The sequence below is a fragment of the Cebidichthys violaceus genome, unplaced genomic scaffold (genome assembly GCF_023349555.1).
Source record: "Cebidichthys violaceus isolate CVI_PGR_0920_01 unplaced genomic scaffold, fCebVio1.0.p SCAF_22, whole genome shotgun sequence".
NCBI classification, from domain to species: Eukaryota; Metazoa; Chordata; class Actinopteri; order Perciformes; family Stichaeidae; genus Cebidichthys; species Cebidichthys violaceus.
Window position 1 is genome coordinate 11166684 of NW_027176395.1, and position 25747 is coordinate 11192430.

At 38.0% G+C, this 25747-nt stretch overlaps 2 protein-coding genes across 4 annotated transcripts; one reads left to right on the forward strand and one right to left on the reverse strand.

Annotated features, from left to right (window-relative positions):
• Window positions 1-287: 287 nt before the first annotated feature.
• On the reverse strand, window positions 288-3742 carry LOC137877851 (protein yippee-like 5). The gene is made up of 3 exons (XM_068718008.1): window positions 3595-3742; window positions 2548-2719; window positions 288-2433 (listed from the first exon to the last, which is right to left on the reverse strand). Exons 2-3 carry the CDS (start codon window positions 2686-2688, stop codon window positions 2209-2211), a joined length of 366 nt encoding a protein of 121 aa, XP_068574109.1. The 5' UTR covers window positions 2689-2719; window positions 3595-3742; the 3' UTR covers window positions 288-2208.
• Window positions 3743-5481: 1739 nt separating this feature from the next.
• On the forward strand, window positions 5482-25436 carry LOC137877889 (phospholipase B1, membrane-associated-like). Of its 3 annotated transcripts, XM_068718051.1 has the most exons (44): window positions 5547-5606; window positions 11444-11559; window positions 12771-12817; window positions 12910-12973; window positions 13098-13161; window positions 13322-13356; window positions 13880-13946; window positions 14121-14169; window positions 14570-14635; window positions 14729-14794; window positions 14876-14931; window positions 15114-15186; window positions 15281-15388; window positions 15534-15587; window positions 16114-16182; window positions 16311-16397; window positions 16486-16546; window positions 16630-16688; window positions 17027-17100; window positions 17221-17264; window positions 17685-17793; window positions 17924-17975; window positions 18078-18158; window positions 18556-18621; window positions 18723-18823; window positions 18907-18988; window positions 19326-19430; window positions 19529-19624; window positions 19734-19805; window positions 19902-19979; window positions 20090-20150; window positions 20232-20290; window positions 20674-20741; window positions 20832-20875; window positions 21002-21101; window positions 21196-21247; window positions 21390-21470; window positions 22380-22445; window positions 22576-22670; window positions 22961-23042; window positions 23479-23583; window positions 23693-23788; window positions 24209-24283; window positions 24432-25436. In XM_068718051.1, exons 2-44 carry the CDS (start codon window positions 11484-11486, stop codon window positions 24687-24689), a joined length of 3303 nt encoding a protein of 1100 aa, XP_068574152.1. In that variant the 5' UTR covers window positions 5547-5606; window positions 11444-11483; the 3' UTR covers window positions 24690-25436. The 3 variants fall into 3 exon arrangements, with proteins under 3 accessions (XP_068574153.1, XP_068574154.1, XP_068574152.1); XM_068718052.1 differs by lacking the exon at window positions 11444-11559 and having other exon boundaries at window positions 5482-5606; XM_068718053.1 differs by lacking the exon at window positions 11444-11559 and having other exon boundaries at window positions 5482-5606; window positions 15117-15186.
• The last annotated feature ends 311 nt before the right edge of the window (window positions 25437-25747 follow it).

The window sequence follows — 25747 nt, forward strand, 5'->3', positions numbered from 1 at the left end:
CAAACAATAAATCTGCTTATTTCCACTTTTGTCTTGAGCACCACATTCTGAAATCTAAAATGTAAACATCTTAAGAAGTGAAAAAAGAGGAGAGTATAAAAATGTAATTTGACATTAACATAGTTATTACAGCCATGTGTTCAAACATCTGTCCTCTTCTACAGAAAGAGGGCGTTTTGGAAACAAACTGTATACACAAACATTGATTATTGTATGACTCTATTGCACTTTCTGACAAAAAGAAATGTGTTCTAAGCTATAAATCAAGCATAAATAAGACAAAGAAATGCCAACAAGACTAGATGTTTATTTAGAAATCACATCAGAGAAAACCTTTCAAGAAGAAACCTTTTTTTCTCTCAATCCTCCAATACAGAAAATATACAGTAAGATAAATGTATCAGTCAATAAAATAATAATCATATAGAGTAAAGCAAATAAAAACAATGGCCCATCAATAAAATGGTAAAAGTGAACAACAAAATGATGATGACAATATTCTGTCACAGCCATTGACTTTACACTGCATGGACTTTGGGGATATGGATACTGTCAGTGTCATTTGTTTTGTAGAAAGGCCGGAGCATTCTGGTAGCGCCTGCAGGCATGCACACTCTGAAATGGCACAACACAACCCACTCCAAAAATAACCTAAAATGTCAGGGACATTGAGTTTGTTTTGTTTTGTTACAATTTGACATTTTCATTGAAATCTCCACAGGACACTGATGATATAAAACGGAGGCTCTGGCACAGTCAAAAGGACAAAGACTCAACTTTTAAAGACTAGAACTCTATTAAAGCTCGCTCAGATTTGTGTTGTAAGAAACAAGTCATCTTATGACCAAACGTGCCCAAAGCCTGGGACTATAAAATGTGGAGGATGGGTCACTATCCCGAAAAGTAGTTCAACAATGAAAACTGTTTTAAGTTGGAGTACAGTCAAACTCAAGCTTGATTCAAACATATCTTCAGTGTGTTGTTTCCAACATTGTAACGTATTAACTGCTAAGAGAATGTCCGCTGTTGGTTATTTTTCCACACCAATAAACTTGTCTCTTCCAGTACTGACCACTTTCAAACGCTTGCCTGACCCATCCTCTCATAAACATGTCCTTAAAGGGGCAGGCAGCCAGAGAATGTCTTCATCACGTCTTAAGACCCACTCCTCTTCCGCCACACTGAAGAAACATGGCTGCAAGGTACACGCTCTTCATAAGTCACCAAAGCAACACGTCGCCCTTCACACGGCACACCACACAGACACGGAATCCACGGTCACAAGACGGAGTGGGACAACTGAATTAAACTGTAAGATGAATTTTCACCACGTTGTGCTGTTCAGGAGATCACCTCCACACTATTAATGGGATACTTAATGCCCCATTGTGTACATTTTAAGAATGCAATGTCAATCCAAATAAAGGGACATCATGTGAGCCACATCTAAATAAAGTTCCTGTCATGGTCAAACACAATGTATACGTAAATATGACATCATTCTGTGCGGTCCTTATGGTATCATTTGAACAAAGATTTTAAATACTACCACATTCAATACACATTAGCTAATGAAAAGGTAACTGATACAGAAATAACAACTGTCGTGGTCTTAATTGCATCCAGTGCTCACCAGAGACAAACACAAAAAGGTCACAACGAAGAAGCACAAACCCCACGGAAGCAACTCTGTAGAGTGACACCTCCATCGGTTCATTTAACATCGCTTTTCTCCTGTCTGGGTGATGAACATACTCAGCTCTACTACCTCTAGTTATCGAAATAAACAAAACAACTACCTGATGTTTGTTTTTGTGTGTGACCGACAATGTCTATTATCATGCACGTGTTTAATTACCATATGAAAAAGTGTGGAGCATGCCGTGTGAGGTGGTGGAGATTCTGTGTGAGGTGTGTAGTTACAGCTCCCTATCTGTGTCCCCAGCTGGGTTTTTTGGGGGGGGTGCCCTGTGACACATAAATAAGGAAGTACTTTGAGGATGCCTATTCAGCAAGAGTAGAGCCAGCGAACCAATCTTCTAATCAGCAGAGGTCTATGGTCATAGGCCAGAGACAGGGAAGGGGTGTGGGGGTGAAGCCAAACGCTGACCACTAAGTCTGCAGGTGGTGGTGTGCAGCACAAGGGGACAAAAGGAGAGGGATAGGAGGACGCGGGAGTGAGCTTCAAGGTAATCCACGGTTAGTGCCTCATGAGTTGTCTGAAGGGACGTGCTCCTCGAAGCCCTCGCTCTCCCTGACCAGCGCCCTCTCCAGGATGACGCGTCCCTCCTTGTAGCGCTGACTGTCCTCAGTAGCGAACTCGTAGATCCAACCCAACTTGCTGTTGCAATTCTTGCAGCTGACGTCCCTCACCATGTGTCTGCCGGTGAGCATCACTCTGTCCTGCACCTCACTGTACTGGAGGTTCACCACCTGTGGAGTTGAGACACAAGCGCACACATTTTTAACTAGATACTGAATCGGTGTGTGCCCCCGTTTTATTTAGGAGTAAACGTTGTACGTGTTATGTCGCTATTGTCTCTGTACCTTGTTGAAGAGGAAAGCTCTGCCCGTGGCACCCGTGAAGCGTGTTGAGATGAGCTCAGACCTGTTGGTCAGGATGGTGTCACAGTTGGCGCAGGAGAAGAGGCGAGTTCCGCCAATGTGGTCCAAGAAGATGCGTCCCATCGTCAAATCTCTGGGAGTGGCTGGCCTAAGGCTAAAACAAGACAGAAAAAAGAGCAAATTATTTATTGTTGGAAAGTTAAAATAAAATAGGACTAGACTATAAACAGTATAGACAGTAACACTTTACATTACAATAGCCAACGTGACAATGTACACCTTCAGGCACTATAAAAAGGTGAACTCTGAGAGGAGTTTCCATCACGTTTATAATGTGGTGGCTACTCCTTTAACATAGTGAGGCTATTATGGGTTATGTTGTAAATAAATGAGCAGTTTGTGACTGTTTTATGCTCACACTGGATTTTTAAGTCTGTAAAGATTCTCAGTCATCCAGGCCGTGGTATATCTAGAAATGCAGAGTCAAAGGTAACTGCACTTGCTTCATGTAACCACAATGAAATAAGGACCAAGTGGTTTCTCTTTAGTTTCGCTTGTATGCCTCAACTCTGTTCTTATTGGGGTGATTGTTTTTGTTTCTTAAATTAGCATTATTTTCAATCACTCTCCAGAAAATGTACTATATTGTGTGATACATATCTATCGTTACTTGTACGTTACTTTGATAAGCACTTTGTCTATATCACTAACTTTTAGTTCCTGACTGGCTTTTCGTGAGGATTGTTGACTGTAGATGGCAGCTGAGCTTCGAATACAGCTGGAAATAAAAGCCATTGAGAAGAATAATGGAACAAATATAAGTACTTTTGATTAAGTGTCAACACGTCTGCTGCTTTCCCCCCGAGGTTTTGAACACGTTGGCTGAGTGGTCTCGAACTGATATTATCAAGTCGAAAGAAGCTAACGTTACATTAGCCGTCGAGCTAAAAGAGACAACGACGGCAAGCTAGGAACAAGGCGAACAACAACAAGTATAATTCTGCTTAGCTCCAAATTACAGCTTCTTACCTTTTCAATTTTGTTTTAGTGGTACAAAAGGTCCCCACCAGCGATAATGTCACCGATGTTTTAGGTATATTTTAGACGCACATCTGTTGTTTTTACTGTCGTCGTCGTCGCGGCGGCTTTGTTGTTCTTTTTCAGCTGTTCCTGTTTGCTCTCCGCTCCGAGCAAGTATCAACATCCGGTCATGACGTCATAGCCTGTGCTGCAGCGGGTGCTCCACTAGGTGTCAGCAGAGAGGTTAAACAAAAAAATATCTTCACGTGAGCATTACAAATATGTTCAATGAAAAGTAAGTATATAAGTACTAGATATATTTTACCCTGTGTCGAAAAAAAATATTCAAAGATTTTTACCACCAAAATCTTATCTTAAATCAACAGTTTTACCTAGACACTGCATCGTTTACGTTATTAGTAACAACTGTGCTTGTCTTACGAGTTAAAAAAAAGACCCGAGAGTTAATGGGGACATCTCCAGCAAGTATGGGCTGGATCCTGGAAGAGAAGACAGTTTGGTTGAAAAGGACACAGTGTTGAAATATAATATACAGAAGAATAACAAATACAAGGAAAACAATACTGTTAAGTCCCTCAGTAAAGTTATGAGCACCCAGAACATTTTGATTTATTTGGATGCAATATTGTGGAAATCATGGAAATCAGATAACTCCTCAACATCAAGATAACTTTTTTTTATGGTTTTACTCTCTGTGGACTCCAAGGGTCAGGGTATCAGCAAAGCCAATCTTAGTACAAACTCATAAAGTATTTAGCAATCTAATCCTATCTCATCACATCTCCAAAACTGAACCTGTACAGTTTCACTAAATTGCTGGTTGTTAACCTATAATTATACAACCCTATCTTATGAATATTGCAGCACTAGCATGACTAGACGTTAAAGATCAACACATTCAAAATGTGTTGAAACTAGAATGTCATCTTTATGATGTACATAGTTCTGTCAATATTACAAATGATGTACTTCCTCTCTGTAAACTAGACAACCAAGATTATTAAGAGATTAAGAGGCAGAACATTTATGGTTGTTTGAGCTTTTTACACTCAAATGAGTTTTGTTATGAACCACGAATACATTCATTTTCCTGGAAAATCACTCTGGTTACTATCACTGTGTCCACAAACTCTGTCCTGTTCTATGAAATGGAGCAGGTTCAAATTGTGTCTCCTGATGGTGTGTCATACCGCTAATAGAGATGTTTATGTGGGCAGAAAACAATTATCTGAGCTCTCTGAAATAACAGTAGAAAAATAAACAGCAACAAAAAAACTGTTTCCACTCAACAATAACATAGACAAACTTAAAACAGCAAGCTTAGAGAAGTTACAACTCAATAAATATGATTGTAAAGGTGTCTGTCAATTATGTTATTTGATGATACTTTTATTTGGATATTAGGTCAAACAGTACTGTTCAGCTGTCACAATTCGGAAACAAAAATATGATATTGGTGTGGTTCTCAAGGAGGTTGTGTGTTTAGTCTTGTGTTTAGTAAATATGCTTTGCGATTTATCAATGAGAGCCATAAACTTAACTTTAATAATAAATAATGTGTCAGTTTGGTCTGTTGTGCAACATGTGGACGTTCTTGAGTTTCACACGAAAAATAGCAAGTGACAAAGATACACATTGACAAAGAATCGCAGAGATAGTGAGGCGGTGGTATGACTTGTAATTTGTCTGATTGTTATCCAGATAAACTGATAAGAAGAAGATGCAACTAAGAATAAAAGAGTGAAATTAATTGTGTTTTTCCTCTTCTTTTCCTTTATTAAACGTTGCCCTCTTGGGAACTTTTTTTTTACCTTCTCCACACCCTCTACAGGTACAGTGCAGTCTCACAGTCAGTGAGAGCTTACAGTCATTCTCTCTCTGAGGCTGAAGGGAAACAGCAGACTCTTAGTGTGGAAGGCTCTCAGTATCTCACCTCAGCATGACTAGATCTGCACTCCTCATTCTGGCAGCCCTTGTTGGATCCTGCACTCAGCTTACAGGTATAAATTTGTATTCACATTCATCGTTTTGACAACATTTGTAATTAATTATTTACGATTAGTTATTTAAGTGAAAGGTGGCACAGTACTGTTTAACAAAGTATGAGATTTCTCTAGATTATGTGATTTAGGATATGAATTGCTGTAAATTTACGGTAGATTTAAAACGGTATCTTACAGTATTTCATAACTGTAACATACATTTAAATGTTCATCCCTCGCATGTAGATTAACAGTCAATGCCGTCAATTAACCATAACAGCAGACTACTGTAATTTAACAGCATAATACAGTATTTTCTGTGAAGTGGTGGAAATACGCTTCTCTATACAAGTTCAGTGAATCACAATCCATCTACATCATACTGTCTATTGTAGGTTAATGTATCTGTAATGGCGATAGAATATTTTTTATTATTCAAACTGTTCATTGCCTAAAAGTAATTTTTGCGTGACAAGACGTGACCGACTGCTCCTGAACGTGACTTTGAACACAACAGCCTCAGTTCATCCTTCTGAGCACAGCCATGTGGAGATCAACTGAGAAGCCGAGGTAACGTTACGCTTATCATCCGAAATTCAAAGTCTCCAGTATTGTTTTGTATGAAAGCCCATTTACGCCAGCAAAAAAAAAAGTTTTTTATTATATGTAAGGTCCTGCACTTGCAAATCAAACTTAATCAAATCAAATTTAACTTTGGCGAGCGCTTTTACATCACTCCACGCAGAATATCTGCACAAAATTGAGGCCTGCGAGGAGAAAACAATGCTTTGAGCGCAAGGGGCGCCCCCAGCGCGCAACTAATATCATTGCTCTTCTGCTTGCAAAACTTTCACCTGCTCGCTCACGAGTAGTTTTTCTTTTTGACACTAAGTGGGCGGACCCATTCACCATTGTATAACTAAATTTAATTGGTTACAATCCTCGTCTGGATTGGCCGGATATCACTCTGACACAGACGGTGAAGAGGTGGTTTTCAATCCTCCACTAAACACCACTCCTCTACAACTCAGAGGTAAATGTTCTACATGTCACGATTTGTAAACTGTTCAGACAGTAGAGGCTGATGAAATACACAGTATGTTAATGCTGATTGCACAGATTGATTTAAATTCACTCCATTATTCTATTACATACAATATGTGTTTGATAGTCAAACCTCTTGTGACAAACAGCTCAAAGCGTGATGTAAAAGCGCTCACCAAAGTAAAATACGTGCGCAGCTGTTTGAGTTGCATGTGCGTGACCTCTACACACGCAAGGCGTGGACCTAATTTGCGTTCTCGGATTTTGATAGTGATTTGCCTTCATATTCATCTGTTGTAAAGGCACGTTTAAAGTTGTCTTCAATGTACTCACAATCCATTTATATCTCAAATGTTGGGTAACCTATGCCAAAGAGCTGCTTCTATGACTGTTGGGTTAAAGTATCTTATAATTTCGACTTTCTATCTCATAATTTCTCTATTTTTGTTTTTTTTCTTCTTTTTTGTAGTGATTTTTGTTTTTTTGCTGGAGGAAATGGGCTTCCATAGTTTTGTCTTCATGATTATTGAACTGTTAACATCTCAAATAATGTTTTACTTGGTCTATTTCGTTATATTAGGTTGCTAATATTGGTGGAGTTAGCTCTGTAACGTTCAAGCTAAATTAGCCTTAAAAAGATTAGCTAGATAACAGCATAGCAAGTTAGTAAATAAAGTTAATCACCAATTACAGTATTAAGATCTAACGTTAGTAACCTAACTTGTGTTTACTTGTGCTGTTATTGAACCGACTGGAGGACCGCAAACGGAACGATTATCAAAATGGAGAGGGGACCAGAAATCGCTGACGTGTGTTCAAGACGATAAACAACAACAACACTAACAGTAACGTTACGTGTGTTATCCCAAGAGCAACATTAAAACCAGATCAAACTCATTTTAGTGAGTGGTCCACTGTCTCATAATCAGCTCATCACATAAGCAAGTCTGTTGATTTAACTGTATGGTATTGTTATATTAGCTTTTTGCAAAGACTTGCACTGATATGTTAACATATGTGAGACACATGCGAACCTCAGCAAATACTAAATCACTTTATTGTCATTTAAAAGAAAATGGACGAGATAAAATAGATACATTCCTTTATTTAAGACGCTGTGTTGCGCAACTTTGTCAATAAAGTAAAAAAAATGCATTTACGGCATCACTATTTGATCAAATCAAACCAATTTACATTAAATGTGCATATGCATTAAGAGACGGCACTGGTGTGCCTGTCTGATAGTAGACTACCACTTTCAAGCAGCACATGCCTTCAGCAAACAGTGTGCCGTTGGAAAACGAGTGGCATACCACTCCAGGGATAGGTACCTACCACTGAACAACAGTAGTATACCGCAAGTAGCATACCAGGGATAGGTACCTACAACAGTAGCATACCACTTTAGGGATCGGTACATACCACTGAACAACAGTATCATGCCACTCCAGGGATCGGTACATACCACTGAAGAACAGTAGCATACCATCGGCAACTTTTGGATCTCGGTGCTACTGGTTTGAGGTTATCCTCATGAGTTCAGTCAAGCCGGTCATTAAAGATTTTATGATTTTATTTGTTTTCTTCTAAACATGCAGGACATTGTAAGTTTTGTGATGTAATACAAATGTCTCTTTATTATTTGTCTTGAGAACATGTATTAAACTGCAACAATTATGTATTGAATGTCTATTGTTATTCTTTTATTTGTTGTGAATTAAATGCAAAAGTACTGCATTGGGTTGTATTACCCTTTGTAAATAAACGGTAACATTCTGGCATATTCTGTAAAATCACGGTAAAACCCATTTATCCTAATATCACCCTCTTGGAGAGACAGCAAATGCGACTACTGACAGTGGCAAGCGTCAGTCAGGCGTCACAACAGCGGCAAGTGAGCAGCACTTGTTCGGCACCCGTCAAGAAGCTGCCAAGCTGAGCGGGTGGAGCCACATTTCCTGAGAACACCCATTGTTGTTACGATTGGTAAACTGCCATAAATCAGTTTTATCATCATAGTATGGATTAGTTGAGTCACCTGAGCCACCCGTTCTCTGTATACATCCTTAGAGTAACCACGCTGTACTTTTTTGTTTCTCATTCATTTTATTTAAGTATGATTTTGCTGGTTTTGAAACAAAAGGGAACATAATACACTCTTTCCAAATTATTACTTTTATGGTCATTTACAACAATCGGCTAAAATTAAAACCCATAAAAAGTCCAATCCAAAAATACATGTCTGAAAATATCTCTTCCTCTGCTTATATGTAGGTGACAGTAGGTGCCACAAACTGCCAGTGCCAATAGTTGTCACAGGAGTGCCACCACTAGTCAGAGGAGTGCCACGTTAGACGAAACAAAAATTACTTTGATTAAATTACATTACTAACTGTATGGCATCAATCAATCCACAGATTAATCGAAAACTTGACATGTATTTTTGGATTGGACTTTTTATGGGTTTTAATTTTAAAACATTTTTATATTATATATATACTTTTAAATGATAATAAAATGATTTATTTTCATTATCTTAGCCGATTGTTGTAAATGACCATAAAAGTAATAATTTGGAAAGAGTGTATTATGTACCCTTTTGTTTCAGAACCAGCAGAATCATACTTAAATAAAATGAATGAGAAACAAAAAAGTACAACGTGGTTACTCTAAGGATGTATACAGAGAACAGGTAGCTCAGGTGACTCAACTAAAATCCATACTATGATGATAAAACTGATTTATGGCAGCTGACCAATCGTAACAACAATGGGTGTTCTCAGGAAATGTGGCTCCGCCCGCTCAGCTCGGTAGCTCCTTGATGGGTGCCGAACGAGTGCCGCTCACTTGCCGCTGTTGTGACACCTGACTGATGCTTGCCACTGACTAGCCACTGACTTGCCACAGTCTTGACACCTGACTGACGCGTGACTGATGCTTGCCACTGACTAGCCACTGCGGTGCCAGTGCCACAAGGAGGATCTCGGCCTTGCTGCTCTCTTGAGCCCGAGCGCCCCCATTTTTGGGGGCTGTGGGGGGGCTGTGGAGAAAGTTTAGCGTACAGAGTGAATAAGAATGCACTTATAAAGAACAAATATAATGATGTTATACTTCTGATTAAACCAAAGAGCCTGGGCTACAAGACTATGCAAGCCATTTTTACATGCTCCAAACACAACTCAACAACTAACTAAAGTTATTACCAAATATCAAAATCCATATAGCGCCACCTAGGCAACCGCACTCGACACAATTCTGGCTCTACCGCTGTGCTAATTCATGCAGTACACACTCACAATAGCTCAAAAGAACGCCAGCAACCTGAGGATTACTCACATATGAGTCATACGTCACAACACAAATTGCTTTTTGGAGACCTCGTCTGAACTCTCTGTACTAAAACCTCTCTAATTTTGTTGTGCTTCACTTTATCAAAGTCAAACTTTGCAGAGAGACTGTTCACATATTGTGCTATGATTTGGGAGAGGTTTAAATCTGCAGCTACATCATTCCAAAGAAATAATAATCCTGAAAGTGCCTCTTTTTTTTTTTTTTAGGCGAACCTGAACATTTTCAATTTGTGCTGTGTGCCATCTTCATTTAATCTTAACCAGTAAGATATGTGCTGATATTTACACAATACATCTGAACAAATCTCAGAAGTGTTCCCTTTATTATAACACCAAAATTATTCAAATACACCTTGTAGTTGCAGAGATATACGTTTTTAGTATGGGTAAGCAATTTTCGAGCAGTGGCCTAAAAAATAGAGTTAGGGTTTAAAAGGTTTAACATAATCCAGTATACGGGAAAATACCGTAAAAGTAAATTATGGTAGCTTCACCATAAAAAAAAGTAAATTATGGGCATCCCTGCTGCCAGTAAGTTACCGTTATTTTACAGTGAAATTGTTTAGAATGATTATTTTGTCCAAGAGACATCTACAGTATCTCTTTTAGTTACATATATATATATATATATATATATATATATATATATATATATATGTACATATATATATATATATATATGTAACTAAAAGAGATACTGTAAATGTATATATACACATATATATATATATATATACATTTACAGTATATATACATATATATATATATTTACAGTGTATATATATATATATATATATATGTACATATATATGTACATATATATACATATATACATGTATATATATGTACATATATATGTATATATACATATATATATGTACATATATATATGTATATATACATGTATATACAGTGCTGTGAAAAAGTATTTGCCCCCTTCCTGGTTTCTTATTTTTTGCATATTTGTCACACTTAAATGTTTCAGATCATCAAACAAATTTTGATATTAGACAAAATGCAGTTTTTAAATGATGATTTAATTTACTAAGGGAGAAAAGCTATCCAAACTGACTTGGCCCTCTGTGAAAAAGTAATTGCCCACTAAACCTGATAACTGGTTTTGTCACCCTTGGCAGCAACAATTGCAATCCAGCGTTTGCTGGCAATGAGTCTTTCACATCGCTGTGGAAGAATTTTGGCCCACTCTTCTTTGCAGAATTGTTTTAATTCAGCCACATTGGATGGTTTTCGATCAGAAACGGCTTGTTGAAGGTCATGCCACAGCATCTCAATCAGATTTAAGTCCAGACTTTGACTAGGCCACTCCAAAACCTTCTTTTTGCTTTTTTTGAGCCATTCAGAGGTGGACTTGCTGGTGTGTTTCGGATCATTGTCCTTCTGCATAACCAAAGTGCACTTGAGTTTGAGGTCACGAACTGATGGCTCGATATTCTCTTTCAGGATGTTCTGGTAGAGAGCAGAATTCATGGTTCCATAAATTATGGCAAGTCGTCCAGGTCCTGAAGCTGCAAAGCAGCCCCAGACCATCACACCACCACCACCATGTGTGACTGTTGGTATGATGTTGTTTTTATGAAATGCTGTGTCAGTTTTACGCCAGATGTAACAGGACGCACACCTTCCAAAAAGTTCAACTTTTGTCAAGTGATTTCTTGATTCAACAGGTCTGGCAGTAATCAGGCCTGGGTGTGGATAGTGAAATTGAACTCAGCTTTCCAAAAAATCACAGTTCATTCATGATTTATCAAGGGGGGCAATTACTTTTTCACATAGGGCCAAGTCGGTTTGGATAGCTTTTCTCCCTTAATAAAAGAAATCATCATTTGAATACTGCAGTTTGTATTTACTCAGGTTATCTTTGTCTAATATAAAAATTAGTTTGATGATCTGAAACATTTAAGTGTGACGAATATGCAAAAAAATAAGAAACCAGGAAGGGGGCAAATACTTTTTCACAGCACTGCATATATATATGTAACTAAAAGAGATACTGTAAATGTATATATACGCATATATATATATATATACATTTACAGTATCTATACTTATACAGTATCTCTTTTAGTTATATATATATATACGTGTATATATATATACGTACATATATGTACATATATGTACGTATATATATATATATATGTATATATATGTAACTAAAAGAGATACTGTAAATGTCTCTTGGACAAAATAATCACTCTAAACAATTTCACCGTAAAATAACGGTAACTTATATGTATATATATACATATATATACATGTATATGTATATATATATATATATATATATATATATATATATATATATATATATATATACATTTATATACATGTATATATATATATATATATATATATATATATATATATATATATATATATATATATACCCACTGTACACAATGTGTTTAGGATGCAAAGTAAAATAAAGTAAAATGAAAAGAAGTTAATTCAGCCATCATGAATCTATTCTGTGTTGAACTCTAAGGTAATTCAAATTATAAGAAACATACTAACATAATAGAAATTGTCCTGCCAACTAAAAAGAGCCTTTTTAGATTTAAATAAGCTGCTGTATTTTAGTGGAAAAGGGTTTGAAATAGAGAAAATGGAGGATGAACATGTTTTTATTCTTACCTGTTAGCTTTTAACTTTTATTCTTAACAGTTCATTTGACAAACATTTTACATAAAGGAATGTTTAAGATTAAAATGTTCCCCCTTTTCCCAAATGTATTAACTTATGTTTTGGTTTCTAATGTCACGTTTAGTTGCTGTTAACATTGATGTCGGAAAAAATGAACTTTCTAAAGAGAAGGTACAGTGTGACAGTATTTATTAACAACGTGCTATATACTGTTCTGATACTGCATCTATGACAGTCTGAGAAATTGTTCTTCTGTGCTACAGAGAGAAAGCTTCTTGCCCATACTCTGCTCACCAGTACTTGCCCTCTTATCCCCATCCTATTCAGGTACAGCACTCAGCAATTATCATCAATAATCATATTAATCTGACTTGAATGCAGATTGTTTTCTAAAACATGTTATCTAGTGTTGCACCACGACATTTCTGACTTCTTGCTTCCTCTCCATCAGTACATACTCTCAGACCTGTTGATATCTCAGCTCTTTATGTCTTGGGAACTCCTCTCTCACAAAGGTAGGCAGCCACAAATACAATGCAGATATACTTCCGTAATACTCGAGAAAAATACACAAATGTGGCATCCTGACTGAGCTGCCTTAAAGAGGAAGCTAATATTTTAACCTTTATCAACCCTCTCTTACTACTCTGGTAACTTGTCTGTCTTCTTCTTTAGGGATGAAGCATCCAGAATCGTCAGTAGAGTCACTGGTAAGTCTATAAACTCTCACTCACATGCTTCTCAAACACTCACTGAGTATTTCTACAATCAAGTAAATGAAGAGGTGTATGATCATCTAAAATACCAATTCGGTGTGTGTTTGGTTTTGAAAGTAATTATATTCATCTTTCTAAGACAATACATTTCAATACTTCATATCAGTAAGTACCAGCAACTTCAGTATGCTGAATTTAAATGTTCCTTTATCATATTCTCAGATCTGCAAGTCAAGGAAATGTCACAAGAAATGCCAGACACAGCGCACACTTTTAGAACAATAAAAATAATAATAATAAAACAGTTTTGGTTAGTTTATCTTTAAAGATAAGACAGGGGGCCATAAACACAGGTTCTTGACCTTCATTTCACATAAAAGTAAGCAAAACTTGCAACATAAGTGGAAGCTTTTATACCATCAGCAGTTATCACATAATGTACATAATCCACCGTCTGATTGTAAAATGTTTTACGCACTGTAGATTAAGTCTAATTGTGTCTATGTGTGTTGAGTAGAGTTGCTGTCCATGTTTAACCCTGAAGTGATCACTCAACATGTGGATCAGACCACAGTGCAGCCCAGGTAACACACACACACACACACACACACACACACACACACACACACACACACACACACACATAAATGCTGTATGAGGATATTACTGTAGGTGTGTTATACATGAGTGTGTGTGTGTGTGTGTGTGTGTGTGTGTGTGTGTGTGTGTGTGTGTGTGTGTGTGTGCGTGTGTTGCAGAAGCTTGTTGGAGGAAGTTGAGGAACTGTCTCTCTCCCTTTCAAATCAGGTACACATTAACCCTCTCATAACAATTTGAAAAAAAACAGACTCTAACTGTGTAAATTGTACAACCTGTATTTCAAAGGTGGGACCAAGTCATGTAAGTCAAGTAAGTCTTAAGCCTTTGCAATCAAGTCCAGAGTCAAGTCCCAAGTCAAGCCCCAAGTCCTAAACTTTGAGTTTTAAAGTGGCAGTGAGTGTTAGTCATAATTCGCTCTTCACTAAATATAATGCAGTTTACATCTCAGTATGCATACTGCAATTAGTTTTTTTGTTGACCACCACATAGTTTTTTGAAAGAAAATTAAATTATCGTTGGTCATTTTTTTCCCCAACTGCCGAGTGAATTGAAAGTCTTTTAGGATTTTGTCAAGTCGAAATTTGTGACTCAAATCTGACTCGTGCAGGTGACATACTGGAAGCTTGTGCTGCTGTTTGTCCCGGCAGATTCCCTGTGTGCCTGTTCACCACATGTAAGATGCCTAACTACAAATAAATCATGTTTGATGGAGCAAATGTACAACTTAGTAAAGGATGAGTGTATAACTGTTTTATTTGTTCTTCAGGTTGCTGCAGATGTTAAAGCTGTTGTGCAGGAAGTGGAAGCAGCTCTGCAGTTGCTGCAGAAAAAAGTATTGTACTTTTTGTTGAATACAGTTTTGCCATAAATAGTGACTAGAAAAAAATGTAATTTGCTGGGTGTATGTTTACAGTTGCATCTCACTTTGGTTCACGTCGTGGTCTGGAGCTCAAATCATCAGCAGGACAAGTGAGTGTTTAAAATTTTAAGTATTAAAAATCTAGCAAAATCCCTAATACAAACTATGTTTAGTCATTTATTTTGACATGATAGCAACTCTATTCTTATGCACTATATGTATTCTATCATGTTGTCATCCTGTTGGTTGTAAAATGCACGTGGCAGTGATGTGCTCGCTTTTTATTTTCTAGCAGATGTCAGTGTATGAGAAATAAAAGCATAGACCAGCGATTACGTAAAGCAACTCTTCTGAAAACACTGCAGGTAAAATACATGTAAATAAATGGCAAATGTGTGGCTCATCTGAGTCATATATTTGGCTACCTGCTTGACACATATCCATTTGTCTTGTTTTCAGGACTCTCTAAGTCATGTCTTGGAAAATCCAAAGTGGCCCAGTGAAAGGGCAGACTTCACTGCTGTGCTGCTGTCTGAACCAGTTATCCTTGAACCCATCTCAGATTCTGTAAGTACAGAAAATGATTTCCTGACACCAGTTATAATCAAACAATACTGTTAACAACTGTAAGTTATTATTTCCGGTAACAATGCAGGAAAAACCCTTGAAATGGCTAATGTGTAACCAGCATATATTGTGTGTTTCTTTGTAGGAGAACACATTGTCTGACCTAAACCAACTAGCTGTCCAGCTGTGGAAAAACATGGTATGTTCTTATTAATCAAAGTCCTTGATAGCAATTACAGGGTAGACTACTGTGTATATACTTTAGGCTCTGTCTGACAAACCAGCCGGCCGTAATCCTTTTTGTTCTATATGTTGTTCTGACATTAATATTGTCCCTCTCCCTCACCCTTTCCTGTCTATCTTCGGCAGTACTATAAAAAAATCGAAATGCACAAAGAATAATCCTAAAAAAAAGAAGAAGAAAAAATAATTTAAAAATGACCAAACAGCTAAGAGTTATAATCTCTCAAGGCAAAAGTAAGAAGGAACAATGATTAAAGTGAACGTTTATAACTCTATCTAAGATTAGATAGGAGATATAAAGATTAACTTGATGAGATTGTTCTACTGGATGACTCTTCCCAGCTTTGCTCGTTCTACATCAATCTATATGCAGATACAAGAATTGTGTAACCAGTACTGTTTGTCACTGCATGGTCATTGGCTGCACAGAATGGCCCCCACATGAACCTAAAATCTTACGATCATAACGTTTCCTCCTCCAGCTTCAGCCGACGACAGGTGAGGCAGAGGTCATTGACACAAGTGTCATTACTTCACCTTGCCCTACCCAGGTGAGGCACTTCATCCCGTAACACTGCTACAGAGAAATGTTTCAGTAATTAAGATACAATCACGGTCATGATTTTAAATCCGATACTTATTGTTTGAACTGCAAGCTTCTTTTCCACTCGTATCCCAGGAACAACCGTTCCTGCGTACAAACAAAAATTCCCCCACTAAAAGGGCAGGCATAGTTAACAACAATGCCTCTACACTAACATATCCTGTAAGTCTTTCCACTCACCCTCAGACCTAAAGCGTAGAATGGCAGCACATACAGTTAAACTTACTCAAATTTACTGTATGTTTTTCAGGTTATGGGTACTGAGATACCTTGCACAGACCGAAGTCCATCTCCCACTACACCCACTTCAGGTAGAAAAAAACATTTTTGCTCTTATTCTGCTTCTGTGTTTTGGGAAATGTAGTTCAATCCAACCACTTTGTTCTCGGTGTAGTTCATGAACTCCGACCTGGAGACGTCAAGGTGGTGGCAGCAGTAGGCGACTCTCTGACAGTGAGTGTTTACCTTCTCCAACTTTTTGTTGCTATGGCCTAAATATATATCTAAAAACATACTCATCCCAATAAGCATGAATAAAGATGAAGACCAGATATACATGTATACATATAATGGTGCTATTGTGTTTGTACTGTTTGTGTGTGGATGTGTGCAGACATGCAAACTCAACTACCAAGAGATGAAACACTGGGAGTTAGGGTAGATTATAAGGCTCAAATGGCACTCAAAATGTAACTCTAATACAGAAAAAGTACTTTCAGATCTCCACAGCTGACAAACTTCCTCTGGTTCTACTCTGCTCTTACGATCTCACACTTGCTGTTTTTCTGCAGGCGGCCAATGGTGTGGGCGCAAAGAATGACAACCTTCTGTTAGTGATTAATGAGTACAGAGGACTGTCATGGAGGTAGGATAAGCTAAAGAACACCTTTTTTCTAATTTTGATAGTGTGGGAAAATACTTACAATTAATTTGGTAATTCTGTGCGCTACATTTGAAACTAACAAGCTGTTTCTTCAATTTTCAGCATTGGTGGTGATGAAAACATTACCACTGTGACCACTCTGCCAAGTATGTTTACTTCTTATTTATTTATTCTTTAAAATTGTAAAGGCCTTGCCTAAAATTAAATTACATAAAAACACTTGCTTAAGGTTTATCTAATCAAATATCAGATGTCCATCATTGGCCAATTGTAGTCTGTGATAATGTCTATAATTATGGTGTTTTATCAGAAATCCAATAAATCAAAGAATAACATGGTGAATTCAACTGGTTTGACAAAAAGAAAAACGTTAAGGTTCACTTAACTTCACGTCGGGGTCTTGAGTTAACTGAAGATTTGATTCAAATTAACTTTCATACTCAGTTCCCCATTGATAGTTCCAATATTTTTGCTGTTTCTTTTCTACAAAATACAGAATGTGCGCAATTATGTGTATAACGTGTATGTGTGCTTTTCCTAATTTTCCCTGTGTTTGTGGTCTGCAGACATCCTGAGGGAGTTTAACCCCTCCCTGACCGGCTTCTCAGAGGGGATAGGTAAAGAGGACTCTCCTAAAGCCTTCCTCAATCAGGCTGTGTCAGGAGCCAAGAGTGGGTCAGTCACAATATTAGTATTATTTATTTTTTACTCTCACTTACCCTTTGAATCTTGATAAATCAAACCTTAGCAGTACTTATGGAACACAAGAACAAGAATTTTACTATCAAACCGTTTCTATTTTCAGGGACATGGTGCAACAGGTGCGCGTCCTAGTGGACAAAATGAAAAATGATTTGGTAAGGCAGTGGTAAACTACGGTAAAAACACATGCTTTGTCTCAGTTTTATATTCCAATTTTTCTCCATTAACATAACATTTACCTCTTATCTCCTTTAAAGCGCATTGACTTCCACAATGACTGGAAAGTGATCACCATGTTTATTAGTGGCAATGACCTATGTGACGTCTGCACAGACAGTGTAAGCACTACTCTTTGGCATTATGCTTTGCTTTGTTCCCATGTGATTGTTGAACTGTCTTACATTATCTGCAAAATTACAGATTTAGGATCTGTTGACATTTCCAAAAATGCTGTTCAAGATCTACTTTATAATTCCTTTTTCATTTTGAAAGCCCTGATAATCCAAACCTTAATACGCAAAGCCTTTATATTTGTTTTATGTCTGCAACTGACAATTATAATCATTTGTTTTGTCAATAAAATGTCAGAAAATACAGAAAAATAGCTATCAAAATTTCCCAGAGCTCAAAGTGACGTATTCAAATTGCTTGTTTTGTTCGATCAACAGTTCCAAACCTAAATGACTAAGAAAACCAGCAAATCTTTCATGCCTTGGTTCTTGTGCACTTCCACAGATTGTTTTCTCACCCAGGAATGTGGTTGGTCGTATCCGCCAAGCTCTGGACATACTCCATAGTGAAGTATGTTTTTGCCTTCATCACACAAACATACAACTTCACTCTATGTTAACAATTTAAAAGTCATAATCCAAATGACAAACTTTGTCTTTTGTATCATCCAGGTGCCTCGTGCCATTGTCAATCTGATAGAGCTGTTAAACATTTTACCATTGCGTGATCTGCACAACGATAAAAGTCTGGGCTGTCCCACCTGGTTTGTAAGGTCAGTGATTTATATTTTGGTTGTGTAAGACAAAAACGAAATAACCTAGTCATTCTTTAACAGTTTTGATGTTTGTGTTTCAGTTTAGTTTGCCCCTGCATTTTGAAGCCCAAAGAGGGATCCTCTGAACTCCAGAATGTCAATGAACTCAATAAAGCCTATCAGGTACACAACAAAGGAGAGGTGTTTTGTCCATATTCTTAAGCGCTTTCCAAATTTACTTCACAGACACAAATTCACTAGTCTTAATTTGACTTTGAGAACATAATTTAAACACCCATTCCGTTCATCATCATTATAATTAACTTCACTAATATGTTTTAGCATCTACTGCATTTTTATCTCAAATTTTATTATTTTAAAAGTTTTTAGAAGTTTAAGTTATCTGCTCTTATTTGAATGTGGCGCTACGAAAAAGTGCTTATTCATTATTAAAATATGACACTCAAAAGTCAAACTCTTCTTTTTTGGTCTTTTATCTCTTGGCTGTCTTTCTGTCTAGCATGCTATGAGAGAGCTAATTGACTCTGGGCGGTATGACACACACAACAACTTCACTGTGGTGCTGCAGCCTTTCCTCAGGGAGGTTGTCCTTCCCAAGTTAGAGGTAACACACCTGAAACATTACATATTCCTAATTTAATGTTTGTTTATTTTAATATTTTTTAAAGTTTCCTCTCTCTCCCGCTCCTTTCTTTTTAAAAGGACGGCCGGCCTGATCGCTCCTACTTTTCACCCGACTGTTTTCATCTCAGCCAGAAAGCTCATACTCTCATGGCTAAGGCTCTTTGGAACAACATGGTAGGATTTTCTTTATTATAATACATTTAATTTATTGTATTTTGGCACATGTGGTGTTTTTTTCTGTTGTAATGATCCAAAATAAATCACTGACTCTCACTACCTCTAGTTAGAGCCAGTGGGAAACAAGACTTTTACACAAGACTTCTCAGTTGGCATTGAGCTGAAGTGTCCCTCTAAGGTGAGTGAGTCCAACAACTTATCAAAAACGACATACTACATAATGCTGTTTTATCATTTTTGTGGACTAACATGTTTTTGATTATTTCTTTATTAGACCAACCCATTTTTTAGGACTGCTGTCAACAGCAACTACACCTTTCCAGGCCCTCCCCCGACTCCTGCTCCTGCTACAGTAGGTTATAGTTTCTGTCTTTCATTCTTAGCACAACTTTAAAATGTAAAATAATCATTATTTATGCATGATGCCAAAACTATAAATCCCTAAAACATGTTATTCTTTAGAATTGGGGCAGTGACTTTTCCTGCGTTAACACAGCTCCATCCAACTCTGTGCCCACTTCAGGTAAGCATTTCAAGGTGTCGCTATTACCTAAAGGCAATTAGAGAGGTTAAATGTAAAATAAGCTAATTTTGATATTTTTAGCTCACAGGTTACGACCAGCAGACATCAAAGTGGTGGCTGCTGTGGGAGACTCTCTAACGGTATGTTTGTACACAAGAATGTGACCAAGGATTGTGTTCATTTTGCGCAGTAAAAAGATCTTAACTCAAGGCCCATGTAATATTTTTTTCCTAAAATGTTTGGTTTTATCTCACAGGTTTGACTTGATATACTTATTTGTACTTGTTTTTGCGTTTTGTTTCTGTCTCTGTTTTGAAATGCATTACTTCACAAGTAGTGGCGCAAATAATGCAATCATTATAGAAAGAGATGGAATAGATTAGTTTGTGCAATAAATAAGAATGAAATACCAATTTTTAACTTTTTAGCCGTAGTTGGTCTAGCATTTTCTTTTCTTGTGCATCATTTTTCACACACCAGAGAGAGAAACAGAGAAATGATAACCATCTTTTTCTGCATGCAGGCCGGCTTTGGTGCTAAGGCAGAGAATCTCCTGCAGCTAAGAACTGAGTACAGAGGGGTGGCATGGAGGTGAGATACTGCACACAAACTACATACACAACACATATATGTACATTACATTGTGATAATTGTATTCATTGTTTAATTTTCATTAAAAAGCATTGGAGGAGACAAAACTCTTGAGACTGTCACAACATTACCCAGTAAGTCCAAAACCTTATCTGTAGCTCTGTTGCTCTATAGTGCGTAATAGCACCACTAGATGGCAGATTTGGACTGTAACAAAACTTTGTATTTTGTGCAGTAATTTTCCTACTTTTTCACATCAGATATCCTTAAGAAGTTCAATCCTAAAATCAAAGGGGTGTCAAAGGGACAAGGGACAAGGCATACTGGCTTCAACATGGCTGTATCAGGAGCTAAAATAGCGTGAGTTCCAACATGTCTTTGATCTGGTAGCAGGTTTGAATGGTTCACTCGTGTTATGTTTTAAACATTTTGTCCATTTGAAAATTTCATACAGAGGAATCCCAGGGCAGGTCCGACGCCTGATTGATACCATGAAGAATGACTCAGTGAGTTTAAATTGTGTTTTTATGCTAAAACATGCACTGATGTCGTTTTGTGACCAGATTTGATTTGCAAGAAAAGTAATCTTTGTTCTCTCTTTCTCTCTCTGTCTTTCTTATTGTTTCTCCATCGTTTCAACAAAAATAGACGGTGGATTTTGAGAACGACTGGAAGCTGGTGACCCTCTTCATTGGAGGCAATGACCTCTGTCAGTACTGCAATGATCGGGTGAGTTGCTTTAACAAGTCATCACAAAGCAGGAAAAGCAGGAGGAAGGACATTTTCAAAGCACTCCTTCCAGGTTAAAAGATTCTCCTGCCATGGCTCAGTGGCCAAACATCCCGTAGTGTTGTGTGATGCCCTGTGTAGAGCCGTCTCATGATATCACTGTCCAAATGGGACCACGCACTGGAGCAGAATAATCAAGCTTTGTGTAGCAGCCTAATTGTTTTATTGTGTCAGAGTAAGATGAGAGCAGACATGGTTTCTTTTCAATGAGCACATTCTGTCACAAAAAACACCCCCCTCTCTCCTCTATCTCGGCCTCTGTCTGCATGAAACAAGCACATGAGGCACAGTGACAGGCCTTGTTCTCCAAGAGGCATAAACAACACAGAGGTCAACCCAAACCCTCTTCATCCTGTCTCTCCTAGCACTGCTTCTTCTTCCTCTCTTTCTTTCTGCTTTCACATTTTGCCTCCATTTCCCTTTTTATCTCTCTCTCTCTCTCTCTCTCTCTCTCTCTCTCTCTCTCTCTCTCTCTCTCTCCGTTACTCCCCTCGCACACCACTGACAGTGTAGTCTCTCTTTTAATGTTTGTGCTTTGAAGCAGAATATCAAAGCACAGCATCAATTTAAGATCAGGTCTGAGACTGTGGTAGGGACAGCTTAGAGTTAGTTGTTGCTCGTATGCTCATACATGTTGCATGGCGTCGGCTCTGTTGGTTGATATGCATTTTTTAGCTACAAACTTGGCCACTTGCCCCTGAAATGTGCCTTAATTATTCTGCTTGTCCGTGGCCACAACAGAGAAGAGTTGTTAATGACAAAAAAGGCATGAGAGTACTCGTGTTCACTATTGAGTAATAAAAAGCCTTGTGCTTTGCGTGTAATTGTATTATTCTTTTCGTTCTACAGGCCTCTTTGTCACCTCAGAACTACAGCCTTCATTTGATGACAAGCTTGGATATGCTTTACAAAGAGGTAAAATAATTATGTTATTGACCAAGAAATAACTATTGATTACACAAAAAAATACTGTAATGGATGAGAAAATGCACAGTTTTACCTCCCAGATTAAATAGGTTTACATTTTCTTCTCTTCTGACTGTAGGTTCCCAGGGCAATTGTCAACGTCGTGGAGATCCTAGAAATTGAAGGCCTTCGCAGGCTCAAAAAGGATAGTCTCGGGTGCAATGTGTTACAAAAGTACGCCTGATCGACCCACACATGCCAAATCAATTCTACATGGATTTAGATCACTGAGTCCAAGGCACATTTGCTGCTTTGAATAAACAGCACTTCTCTTAATATTGATCTAATACCTAGTCAGTCCAGCAAAGAAATATATTATGATTTGGTGTTTATTAAAGAATACCTTATCCCTGAATCAATGACACATCGTATCATGTGCTATGCAAAAAGCAGCACTATGTATTCTGTGATGATTTGATTTTACTATCCTAGATCAACTCTTTATTTTCACCCCTGATCTTCAGGCTTGTCTGCCCATGCTTCTTGTTACCAGGAGAGGATTCCCCAGAGCTGGCTGAAGTAAAACGGATCAATCGAGATGTACAGGTGAACAGACTGGAACTGTGTGACCAGCATCTAGTTAAAGTTCCCTCAAAGTTGGGTTTGCGTATTGTTATTTCACTCAGACTGTGCAGAATGATGTATGTGCAGACTTTGACACTTGGTGGCTGTTTTCACATTCATCTGATGAAGGGGGGAAGTTTCTCTGTGCTCACCTTAAATCTGACTTTTAGACATGTACCTACAAACATCACAAATAGTTTGGAAGCCAATCATGGTCCAAAATGCAATATACAGTAATATACAATAAGTGTGATGTGGACAGGTCTGTCAGTGTAGTAAGAGACGTCTTATCTTCAGTAGTTAAATGTCTGTAGTGAAAATATTAGCATTTTCATAGATTCAGGATTTTTTAATGAGTGAGAAGAAGCAGATGGATTTTATAAACAAGGTATTTGAACTTTTGTGGTCTTTCTTTCAGGTTGAGACAGAAAAATTGGTGTATGGAAGCCGCTATGAAGAGAGAGAGGACTTTGCTGTGGTTGTGCAACCCTTTTTTAGGAACACCATCGTTCCTTTGAATGCTGTGAGTTTTCCGTGTACCCCTGAGCCTCCACTGCACTCAACAAATACAAACATATACGCTAGCTTTAGTGCAGTAACAAGCCCTTGATGTTGTGTTATTTCTTCTCCAGGAAGGCAGACCTGACACCACCTACTTCTCTGAGGACTGCTTTCACTTCAGTGAACGAGGACAGGCTGACATGGCTGCAGCTCTCTGGAACAACATGGTGAGTCTGGCAAGGCGGGCAGTTAATGGCTAATGGTTTGACAGGGGAAGGGTTGTGGATAAGTCCATGGGTGGATTATGAGACAATGGGCCCCTGGGCACAGACATGTAAAGGCCCCGTTGCCTCTCCTGCATAGGAGCAAGAGACAACAACTTTATGGTTGTTTAGCCTCTTTTTGTTGTTGTTTTATGTCTCTGTGTGGTCTTTTCATGTCTCTTTGTAGTCGTTTAAGTGTTTTTGAGGTCATCTTTTCCTCGTTGGTACGTGTCTCTTTGAATGACATTTTGTAGGTTTAGACCAGGGGCCTAACACTTGTGGCCCCGTTCAGTTATTCATCCATAGATAAGTCTTTCTAAATAAACACATCTCTCTGCAATTTAGTCATGGTCTGAACAAAGATGTACTCTGTTTTATCTGTAGTTGGAGCCAGTGGGTAAAAAACAGATGTACAACAACTTCAGAAATAACAGAAACAACATCAAGTGCCCCACTGAGGTAAGGAATCTGCCACACAAGCACTTCTCACCTGCTGCTGCTGACCCACTTGAGATTTATCCATACAATTTGTGTATAATTGCAATAATGGTTCATAAAAGTGTGTGTGTGTGATTAAAAAGAAGACCTTCCCTCTTATGCGTTCCAGGAGCATCCTTTCATCCTCACAAAGGTGAACAGCTTGGCCAGTCCGACCATCACCACCCCAGGACCCACAAGTCACAGCACAGCCCTGCCTCTCACTCCCGGTTGCACAGAAAGTGTGCCAGTGGGGCTCGCTGCTGTACTGGCCATAACAGGTCTTCTGATTGGCTGGTTTGTCAGCTGGCTCCTCTTCTCCTGCAGAGCCAAGAAAAGCAAGCGAAGGATGACGGCTGCAGTGGAGATGAAGGGCACTATGTTTTAAGGTGCTACTTACTGAATTTTTGCACTGGACTATTGAAGGACCATAACTAACAAAACAAAATTGGAATATTTAAAATGACTGTGGTCATTGTAATACTAAAACAGTTTTTCACAATAAGACATGAAGCCCTGTCTGCTTCGACCAAGGTAATCATTGTCCTTGAACAACAGAAACTATTACTGGATGCAAAGGTGGAAAGGTACACCAGTCTTCACCTGAGGAAAGCAATAAATAACTCCATTATAAGTCCTGCATTAAACCTCATTTAAGTGAAAGGCATATGTCAATGTTGTAGCTGGTCTTACAACTTAATGCAATGCAGTCACCCACCACTACAAATCAAACACAGTAGATTTCATGTGCAAACGTAAAGGCTGAAATGACTGGCTACACATTAACTTATTACTGATGTTATAAGGGTCTAAGGATAGAGGGTGTCGTTATCTGTACAGATTGTAAAGCCTATCGAGGCAAAATTGTGGGCTATATGAATACAATTGACTACTTAACTTAAAAGTAAAATATATTTGCATTCAGTGTTGTCATACTTTTAACCAGCTGTGGAGTACACTCCTGGATGATGGAAATATAAGTCTTGTGACCCATGTGTGGATTTTGTGCAATGATGAGTACTTGGTAAGACAATGTAATCCTTTATGCCTTCGTCTTTTTTTATCATGTCTTTGATTGTAATAATTCTCAATGGTTTTTTTTTGTTATTTGGAATAAATAATGTGCAATAATCAATATAAACTGTGATCACGCATGATTGTTGAAGTGACATCCGGACAGCCGGATAATGACGTGTCCTGACATGTTGTAGTCTGTCAGTCCAGGAAACCAATACTCCTTAATGGTATTTATTTTAGATACACAGGAAATACAGAATATCACCAGATCATAACACAAACCACCCATGCATAGATTATTCTGCTTGCATCACAGCACACATCAGCCTGCATGTACTTCCATCATCATTACCACCATTGAGAAAGCCCACTGATGAAACATAAACGGGGTTATGTTAGGACTTCCGAGAGGTGAGTGGTGAAAGACAC

Bases quoted from the DNA above. Each gene is read 5' to 3' on its own strand.
- LOC137877889 (XM_068718051.1), top strand. From the start codon at position 11,484: ATGGCAAGTCGTCCAGGTCCTGAAGCTGCAAAGCAGCCCCAGACCATC. The intron at 15,187-15,280 runs GTAAAATACATG...TCTTGTTTTCAG, and splicing joins CTCTTCTGAAAACACTGCAG to GACTCTCTAAGTCATGTCTT. The intron at 17,794-17,923 runs GTCAGTCACAAT...TTCTATTTTCAG, and splicing joins GTGTCAGGAGCCAAGAGTGG to GGACATGGTGCAACAGGTGC.
- LOC137877851 (XM_068718008.1), bottom strand. From the start codon at position 2,688: ATGGGACGCATCTTCTTGGACCACATTGGCGGAACTCGCCTCTTCTCC. The intron at 2,434-2,547 runs GTACAGAGACAA...TCAACTCCACAG, and splicing joins GAGCTTTCCTCTTCAACAAG to GTGGTGAACCTCCAGTACAG.